This window comes from Geospiza fortis, unplaced genomic scaffold, assembly GCF_000277835.1.
Source record: "Geospiza fortis unplaced genomic scaffold, GeoFor_1.0 scaffold657, whole genome shotgun sequence".
NCBI classification, from domain to species: domain Eukaryota; kingdom Metazoa; phylum Chordata; class Aves; order Passeriformes; family Thraupidae; genus Geospiza; species Geospiza fortis.
The window spans coordinates 1,002,391-1,012,805 of NW_005054481.1; the positions used below are offsets into that span (position 1 = coordinate 1,002,391).

At 38.6% G+C, this 10,415-nt stretch overlaps 1 protein-coding gene across 11 annotated transcripts in view; it reads right to left on the bottom strand.

Moving 5' to 3' along the window:
• Positions 1-10,415, bottom strand: part of PHF20 (PHD finger protein 20) — a 67,921-nt gene that overhangs the window by 47,922 nt on the left and 9,584 nt on the right. For 10 of the 11 annotated variants that reach the window (XM_031063123.1, XM_031063122.1, XM_031063119.1 and 7 more), the window contains exons 3-6: positions 8,566-8,680; positions 2,753-2,924; positions 2,459-2,543; positions 1,680-1,759 (exon numbers count right to left, since the gene is read on the bottom strand). In XM_031063123.1, coding sequence (XP_030918983.1) covers positions 1,680-1,759; positions 2,459-2,543; positions 2,753-2,924; positions 8,566-8,648 — 420 coding nt within the window. In that variant the 5' untranslated portion in view covers positions 8,649-8,680. The remainder of the gene's footprint in view (positions 1-1,679; positions 1,760-2,458; positions 2,544-2,752; positions 2,925-8,565; positions 8,681-10,415) is intronic. The other variant, XM_031063120.1, reaches the window with a different exon arrangement.

The following is a 10,415-nucleotide window of genomic DNA, read 5'->3' on the forward strand; positions in this document are numbered from 1 at the left end:
GGAACAAGACACCTCCCCTCCACTTCCAACATGCTGCTACACTACTGTTGTACCTGTTTTTTTCTGATTCTTGAGCACTCCAGTGGCTCAAGTATTTTTTTTTTCAAACTTTACTTCTGGTTGTATAAGTAGAGCTCACTAGGAAATTCTCACTTTATGCTTTTTTATGCTAAACGACAGAAAAAATGTTCTACCACAACTAAAGAGATTCTCTTGGGCTAAGAGACATCTTCTTGGACAAAGGATAAAAGGAGAAAACAGAAAGAACCAACTAAAACCCCCTTTTCATCTCCTTTCAAAACTTTCCAAAGCTATGCAGTATCATGAAACTTCCTAAAAGAGAGACAAAATATTTTTGTTTACTTATGTGAAGTATTTATTCAGATTGTTCAAATCCATTTATTTAACGCTAAATATCATAAAAACATTTCTCATGGAAATGAAGATTCTGCAGTAGTTCACTTGTGAGTATTCGTCAACTTTCCACCACACACAATGATAACCATTTAAAAGCTATGAAGGGCACTTTTGGCGAACGTGAAACAGTGTTCCAATCCAGCCTGGCAGATACAGAAATCTGGAGGACTGCCATACCTCTCCACAACAGTGACAAATATAAATTGTACCACTGACATTCATTACTGGAATCTGTGTTTAAGACTTGTACTGGGGGAACAGATTCAATTTCTTTGCTCAAACTTAAAGTTTCAGAAAACTAAAGGCAGAGAGTATGACCAAAAAACCCACATGCTACAGTTACCATACAGGAATGTGTGGCAAGATATCAGACTTAAAACCCTGTCTGTAATGAAAATTATTCTGAAGCAGGTATTTCAGAAGTTTTAACCAAGTTACTCAAGACCAGAACTTGACCAGTCTTTCCTACATGCCTGTACATGAAAATCAAAGTACAGAGCAGCACTTCTTCCTCCTCACCATCAGCAGGAGAATTTCTAATTTTTAAAATGTAATGGCTCACTACTACTTTCTATCATGAGGTGAAAGTTGAACCCACTGTGCTGAGCAAGTGAAGGGTTGGTAAAACAGCCAAACCACAGAAAAGAAACAAGGAATAGTTAAAAAAAGCTGACCTTCTCAAAGCTGTGAAGTGAAATATTAATAGCCATGCTCCTTAAGTGCCTCAAGAATATTAAGCAGTTGCTTTGGAAAAGAACAGTTTCTGTCCACTCCATAGCTGTCACTCCTTTATTTTTAAATATATATGTGTGTATAACTGTATATATATTCATATATATATATATATATTTAAAGCAATCACAAACAGGTAAAACAATCACAGCGTGATTCAAAACCTTACCACTAGCTTTAGTATGTACATTCTGAATTTTCCAATGACTCTTAGAAATCTGTTTTACTTATATACCTATGACTTCTTTAGTTCAAGAGGTGCATTTAAAGAAGCTGAGAGCTTTGCAAATCACAGCACAAAGATTCACATTTCATTTTAAGAGATTCCCATTAATGAAGGAGAAACGAAGTCCCCTTTTCCCTTTCCTGAGATATTCATCACCCTTTTTCATTTTAAGGGACTTTATTTCAGACATACTGTATTTTAGCAGTAAAGGTTTTTCATTAATTTCACATTATATAATTCACCAAATCCAGCCACCTGAACTGCTCATTTTAGAATACACTAGCTGCACAAGCACCATACTTACCTGATCTTTGGAAAAAGCTTTGACATGAATGTTTTTGACTGTCTGAACTACACCATCATAAAATTTCACAGTGTAGGTACCTAAAATATGAAAACTAAGTGTAAGAGTTCAAAGATCGGAAGTTATTCAACACAGCACCAGCTAATAGCTCCTATACTCCAGCTGCATAATTAGCCCTAGATGAAAGCTGCTTTACCTGTGTTGTCAGAATCCTCAACACAGAGCTCCTAGCACAGGCCAGGAAGACACAGCAAAGTGATCCAAAACAATTCTGGTCAAAATAAAGGTGCGTGTCTCATCTTAGAATTGCTCCCCAGATGCACCTTACTCACAAAACCCCAAAATATTTTTGGTGGAATATTGCAATATATAATCACACAGTTCTTTTCTCCTTGATCTTACAACACAGACAATCTAAAGCAAGCCCAGCATTAAAACAAATCATTCACAGTTCCCCCTCCCATTCTGATTTTTAAGGGGATTTTGCAGCTCTGACAATAGGTTTTATTGCAGTTTACAGGCAACAAAAACAAATTTAAGAAGCAACTTTTCTCACATATATACTTAAAGCAAGTACTGACTGGATAGCCCAGCAGAAAGCTTTTTTCTCGTAAAAAAGGTAAGAGGTTAAAAAAGTTAATGACAAACTAAAACACATCTAAAACACAAAATTGCGTTTTCAAAGCTGTTTTCCATCTGCTGTAGTATCTCTCCCCCTAAATGAGTTTCCAGCACAAACAGAAATACATAACTACTAAGTGTGACCCAGGAATCCTTACCATCTTTGTTAACAGAAGTAACTTTGGCTGGATAGAAGCGACAGTCAGACCAGCATGCCAATACCCGATCATTGATATGAAATCCCTATAAAACAGTAGTTAAAAGTGTCTTTATCTGAGAATTACTGAAAAATACAACTCTATTAAAACATTTCTTTTACTAGTTTTCCAATGTTTAGAAGAAATCATAAAATTTACACAGCAGGTAAGACAGCAACAGTGAAGCATTTTAAAGGTCATCATTCATACAAACGCACACTAAACTGTTACAAATACGCTCAAATTTCCACTTACTGCACAACCTTCTTCCTCATGCAATCCTTCTTTTCTTAACTGTATTTTCTCTAGGGGGCGCAAATAAGGACTGTCCCAACAAAACCATTCATCATATCTATGGTTCCAGCGCTTGAAATGGATAAGTACTTTGCCCTCTTCATAATCAATTTCTTCAATGTGTGCTGGATACCTAGTCAAAGGTAGATTAAAATATTTTAATTATGAATAAGGTAAGTTGTCTAAGACACTTTATACAAATTAACCTCGGTTTAGCTCCTCCAATCGTTTTAATTTGATGTACTACTTGTATAAACAATAAAGATGCTACATAATGACAGAGCAAAGCACATAAGAAAACCCAAAACTGAACACGAAATGCAAACATTGGCTGCAGCAAGAGAAGACAACTAAGGAGTTCTTACTCTGGTGTGGAAAAAAAATTTAACTACAGATTCAGAAGTCCGAAAGACCTTCCCTACATCTAGACATATCACATTTTACAAAATCAATAGCTTCAGTTCACTCTTATCAAGACTAACACTTGGGTGCCAATACACTCACTTCTCTAAGATACCCATCACCAGGCATCATAAATCATCTACCCAATGTAACACCAAAATTCCAGCAGGCACACTAAACATAATTAAAGTTTTAGAATCTCAAAGTTAAATTTCATCTGCAAAATCCTGGGATTTTTAAATATAAACTTCTTAGTACATTAGTAGTAGGGGAATCTGAGATGAGTCAAATTCAAATGTTTCTGATCAGGAAGACCTTGCAAACTCTGTATTTCTTTAAATTGCATTGGTAATTTGTAACTTCAGTACAGATTTCAGAATCACAGCTACTTCACTATCGCAACTGAAGGTAACATTCCAAGTACAAAGCTTTCCCTTCCGCAACAGTAATATCAAGAGAAAATTTCCATTTGTCGGTGTTTTCAGTATTCTGGAAGAAAGACAAGGCCTCAGTGAATTCTTGAACAAAGGGCTGAAGACAAAACTCAAATCCACAAGTACTCTTTATCTGGTAAACCACACTTGAAAGACAGAACAAGTGGTAGAAAGAAGTAGCATCTCAAAAAGATCAAGCATGATACTAACAGTAAAGCCTAGACATTTAAGAATTAAGGCTCAAATGCAATCCAGGCTACTGTTCTACAACCCTACACAAAGAGAAAGCAAGTCTACCTGCAACTGAAATCCTCCAGCATATCTAAGTCATGTCCAGTCACGACTTCACAAAGAGCTATGAATAGGCCACACTAGAGACTTACATTGCAACTACAGACTAAGGATACTCGCTGCCACACATGTCAAGTTATGCCATTAGTTCACCCCCATGTATTACCAAAATGCATGCAGCAAAGGCTGTGGAGGAGAGGAATTCCAATGGGAGATATTTATGGCAGGGACAGCTGTAACTGGCTACCAACTTCTTGGAAAAAAAAAAAAAAACTTTCTTCCTGTTACAGTCAATATACTTTGTATTTATGTAACTCAAGTACTGTCCTCCACAAGCTCTTGAGGGGGCAGTAGTTACAGTCATAACCTGAACATTAGTTTTGGATATCACTAAGTACAGATAATGACAAAAATCAGCATCCCATTCCCTACAATCTGAGAGCAGCAAAACCAGATAAGAAATCCCATATCCTCTCAACAAGAGAGCAGCCAGAAGGGTGCTCTTGCCATTGGGACTGCAGTACGCCTGGGACTCGTTTAGATTTTTCAATGATGAAGAGGGAAGCTAGTAAAAAGGGCAGAGTGCTGACTCAGTACAAAGCTAACAATCCTGTCCAAACAGATAACCACCTCTAGGAAGCACAATCCACTTTCTACCACTGAGATGAGACAAGCACAAGTTACAAGAGCCAGCTAATTCAACGATGCAAGACTGCTCTCTGCTTCACATCCAGCAAAAGAAGGAACTTTCTCCACCAGAACTGTCATCCCAGAATCATGTATCAGTACCATCTGCACCTATCCCACTTCACTAATGGGAGTTAAGATCATTAACAAAAAAGTATCTGACAATGAAACCAAATTTCAGTCTACCTGAGTGTGGTTGAGCTAGAGCTTTCAGTTCTTGGAGAACATGCTGCAAAGCCTCAACATCATCTCTTTCTGAAGCAATAAACATCAGTCAACATACACTCAGTGCTCTTGACTGAAGCAGTAAACCTATTACAAGCTGTGCTAGACCTATCCATGAACTCTGACAGACCTTGACACTTGGACACTACTTTCCTTTCATATGAGAGCACTGGCAGCCACTAAACAAAGCAATAAGGGTCACAGAAAGGTTCACAGGCTCTCAACAGCCCTGAGCACCACGCACTGACAGGCCAAGCTTCCTTCCTCCCACACCTTTTGTAGAACTGAGCAAGCGCACCACATCAGGAGGTGCAAGTGCTCAAAGACATATACAGAAGAGTAACAGAACATTACCCATACACTTCCTCCAAAGAGCATACATAGGGGAGAGGTAACTTCAAAGAAACTCAGACTTGTTTATTAAAAAAAATACTATGAGAGGACACACTAAGTAAAAGGCCAATAGCTGAAGCCTGGATAAGGCCCCAGAGAACAACTAAGACATGTCCAGGGTGGCCGAACACATCCTCCCCCAAACCACAAAGGAAGTATTCAGCTGACTCAATGGATATTCAAGACAGCTAAACGGATCCTGGGTAAGAAAACCCCAAATGGTACTGATTTAAGTATTTATCTGAAACACTGTGAAACTGGAGACAACATCTTGCAACATACAGGAGGAGCAAAACTATCCTCTTCTGGGAAGAGGTAAGTATCTGGAAATTCCCTGGACTAGGTCTGTTTCCCTTCTCTTTTCCTACATACCAAACCAGAATTGCTATAAACCCCCACTCTCTTGGAAACTAGAAAGGGACAAGCTTAGTGCAGTCAAAGCAATGCAGAGAGGAAAGGAAGCATTCAGGAGAACCAGCACCATGAAGGACAGCAGCTACAGGGGTTCATCTTTTTAGTACTTAGAGACCAATTCCTGATAGCATGAACAACTGAACTCATGGGACTGACAATCTGAATCTTAACAGGGTAGCACCACATTACTCAAGAGCTCTAACCATAATCAAAAGCCCCTTCACATCCATTTTACTCAAACAATAGACAGAAAAACTTGGATATATCATTACAACAAGGTAACAAAAGGGAACATCATTTGCCTATTGCAGGCATCCAGTGCAGTCATCCTCTTTTCAGTATGAGAGGATGCAGCTAGACACCACTCAATCAGTTTAAATGATTCAATGCAAAAGGTTTCAAAAAGTCAATTCAGCTGCAATAGTGTGCCCATGTCAATGGCTACAGCATCCCCTCTGGGATCCCTCCACTCAGGACTGCCCTACTGCAGCAGTCTCTCTCCTTCATCCTCTGAACTCCAGCACTATGAGACCTCTCAGCATCCATAGAGGCTCTCTCCCTATAGCAACCTGAGGCCAACAGACAAATCTTTCATGACAGTTCTGATGCATCAACCCAAGCCCTAAGAACCTAAAGTGAAACACCAAAAGTACTCATGGTGCTCCCTGGAGTTCAAGTATAGGACGTGACAGACAACTGCACCAGGAATTGCAGTGCATTGCCAATATGCTATGATTCCAAATACAACAAAGCAACCTCTGGGATGAGCAGTAAAGATGCAAAATTCACCTTGCACTTTGACAAGGAGCAGGCTCCACACTGACTACTCTGCTGGCATAAAGTGTTTTTTCTTCACTAGGATTGACAACACGTCCAAACACCCTGGAAGTCCTTAACTAGCAATTTGGAGCGCAAGCCATTGACATTAAAGAGAGGTACATGGCACTCTGACATGAAATATTTTCCAAAGCATCACTGCCAACAGACTGGTAATAGTGGCCCATGAATTGACTGATGTATTTGGTACTGAGAACAGAAATCAAAGACAGCACTTTAACTAAACAGGAAACTTGTGACTATGTTTTAGCATCAATACAGCAACAAAGTACACACAAGAAAAGTCTGGACCTCCAAAGGGAAAAGCAAGTGTCAGCAAACAGAAAATCTTGTGCCCCTAAAGGAGTGCACAGTAACCACACCACAGAGTGGTCCTAGGGCACATGCACAGGGGCAGATGTAAGCAGCAGAGAAAAAAAACAGTCTGCTGACCTCTACAAATCCACACCCAGTGAGTTGTGTCAGCACTGACAGTTTTGCTAAGCCCCCAGCTCTTAAAAATTTTGATTGAGAAACCCTAAAAATGCAAATGCACACAATCCAGAGTTCAAAGCTTAGCAAGGAAACAAAAAGATTTCAGAACTGGAGAGTTCATAACCAAGTTGTGAGACCAGAGTTGCAAAGCACTGTGTGTAGGATAGGTAATTTAAGATCAAGTGTTTCCAAAAACCAAAGAACATGGAACAAACAGCACACCCAAAATTAAAATTTAAGCCAAGGGATATGCAGAAAGTAGAGCAGGTTGTTGAATTCCCCCCCCCACAAAGTTTTCCCATGAAAGAGTTATGTACACTCAAACACTGTTGTTGAGCAAACATCAGAAGGATAAGAGTTATGGACACAAGTTATTAGCCCTACTCAAACAGCAGCTACACCAAACTGCATCTTTAAAAAGCCTACATTACAGACAAGCTAAGAGATCTTATTTTTGGAAGCCTGACTAATTTTTTTTTTTGCTGTACTAACAAAACTCAAGAATATAAAAAATGGACATAGGTTCAGATCTTTGCTTACCTACACAAGTCTTGGATACACAGCTAAGCCAAATTAATGTGTGAATAGGATTTAATGTTCATATTTTACGTTCTTTATGGAAACAGCTATGTTTTCTCGCTTTCACAATTCCAATGCCCTTGTACCCGGAGAGAACATGCTCCACATGCAACCAAGACCTTTTGGAATAAATCCCCTGTGTCTAAGACAGTGCACTGTCTTCCTGAGATGCCCAAACAGTTTTCAATACTGACTTTGCACACTTCACCTGTTGGCAGGTTCCAGAGCTTTAAGTACAATCATATCTAACCCACAGTGACTTCGTAATAAAAATCAGCTACAGATGACTTCTGGAAAGAGAAGTTATCTACATGAGCTAACAAAACCAAATTAATTCCTGTATATAAGAAGGCTTTGGCAATTTTCATTTTATCTCTCATTCACTGAGAATTATTAAATGCTAAGTTTTGAGCTGACTACCTGAAACATACAGAGTCAGAAAATTCAAAGTTAGCCTAAGTAATTTGTAGGCTCTTTTTCATCATCCTAAAGCAGTGGTTCATGAAGAAAAATGTTTTTCCTCACAGCTGAGAACTGCAAGACAGGCACCAGACCAGACTTGTTAGCATGGAACATGGTTCTCCACAGAATTCTTTCATTCTAAAGCTGACCACCATCATATGAGCACAGGCCTAACAAACTCGATCAGATTTTAGAGCCTATGAATTCACAACAGCACCGGGAAAGGAAGCAGCAAGGATATTCTGTACTGCAAAGAATTTATTCTTCCATAATATCTGCTCTGCAATATTAAGTATAGCACAGAACTTAAAGGGTGAATTCAGGAGAATGAGAGCCTGAAGTCCAGCTAGATTTAGGAGCAGTCCTACTCCCAGACACAACACCAGTACACTTCTGGAGGGCCAGCACAACATACCAGCATCTATTGCCCATCTCAATCACTGGTATATAAACTTTTATAAATTAACTACTTTCCTACAAACCAATGACTACAACTCTAAATATTGAACCAATACAAAATGTTATAGATAGTAAAGACTTAAAATTAATATAACATGAATGGTTTTAAAAATATACCAGTTTTTTAATCTGTCACGGGCTTCCAACTGGGCTCCCACCTCAAAGTTGATCCCTCTTCTATTCGGAGGATGTTTTGTCATTTTGTAATATCAACACTGCTGATTTTATTCCCCTGAAAAATGCAATTAAATATCAATCACTAATCAAGACATACACAAAATAAGCTTATGCACTATAATTCCCAGAAGCCAGATGTTAAAGAACTGCTGTAATTTTGGTTTGCAGAAAGTAAGGGGGCAATTATCTTTTAAATAAGGGTTCCCAAGTGACAGTCTGCAGAAGGATTCCAAAAGTATGTTCAAAATGGCAGCTACTGGACCATGAAAGAGTAAAGCTCAGCCTCTGTCCACTGGTCCAAGTTCCAGGTCAATTACGAACCACACAACACAGTGTTTATTCACAAATGAGACGGAAGTTTCGTAATATTTTCTGCCCCCCTCTCCATTTTGATGAGAACAAGGAATCCAGTAAACAGGAAGTGGGAAAAACAAACACAATGACAATCTTTCAACAGCTACCACATTAGCGACACTCTGGAACACTATGTCACCTCATCACTAGAAGTGCAATAAAGTTCAAAGACATTAGAAATATGTAGTTTCTTAAACCCACTTTTAGAAGACTCTCTATACTCCTTGCATATTTGCATTGTTTTTGTCCAACTTCTCCACTGCTTTACCCAGAATATAAAAAAAGTCTTCATTAATATTTGTTTCCAAAAGATAATATAAAAGTTTAAGAAATCTTGCTCTAGTAGTTTATCTCACGGTACATACAGTGTAAAAGCCTGATCAACAGCTATTTTTCCTGATTTTTTTGTCAGTTTTTTCCAGCAATTTTAAGATACAAATTATGATCCATTCCTGTAGTCTTCAAGTGCACAAGATCCAAAACCACAAGTAAGTCTTACTCAATATCACTGTCCTTAGAGTAAGGTTGTATCTTGAACATTCAATTACAGGTGGACAAAACTGATTTGAGTTAAAATAAAAAAACCTAGTCTTACACTACATGAACAAGGAGACATGCACAGAAATAAACACTAGTATTTTCGTTCACATAAGGCATAAACAGCAATGGTGTCAACTAAGACGCATCTACAAAAATATTAACATCGTGAAGAATTCCTCTAATTTCAAGTGTGGTTCACAAATCAAAGATCTTTAGGAATATCGTAGAGCTTTTATGACGGGGAAAAGCTACTCCTTCACCACACTTTTTAGGCCAGGCCATTTGCCAAGGGCTGACCACAGAGACAGCCCAACCAGCTCCATTCAATCACCACACTGCAAAAAAACTTCTCTACCAAAAGTTCATCTGCTGCTTTCCTCTAAAACAGTGCTTTTAGACTGACCCTCACCTCTATTAAAGCAGCCTGCAAGGGTATAGGGGAAAGAATACCATCACCTATAAGTCTGATTCACAGCAAAAGACAAAGTATTCTAGCCACCTAGGAACTGAAAAAAATTAATTTCCTAGAGTAGTATCTGATAGCAGACTGAGCTCTCACAGTATCACACTGGATCTGAATCAGCCCAGTCTTCTAATGGTTGGGGCGGGAGTCCATAACTTTTAATTGGGAAAGGAAATTAAGAAAAACTTAAGACAGATGGGGTTTTACAGTTTACGTTGCATCAGAACGTAGAATTTGAAAAAAAGAAAAAGGCAGCAAGTGCAAAGCTATACTTTAAGAGGTTTATCCACTGACACCTCAAATAGCCACGATTTTCTTTGCAGATTTACATTATTAAAATATCCCTTTCTCACTCTAGCGAGGGAATTTCATGCCTCCAAACACTGAGCAGACATCCATTTTGCTTAACGCTTGAAGAAATTATATCTGCAAG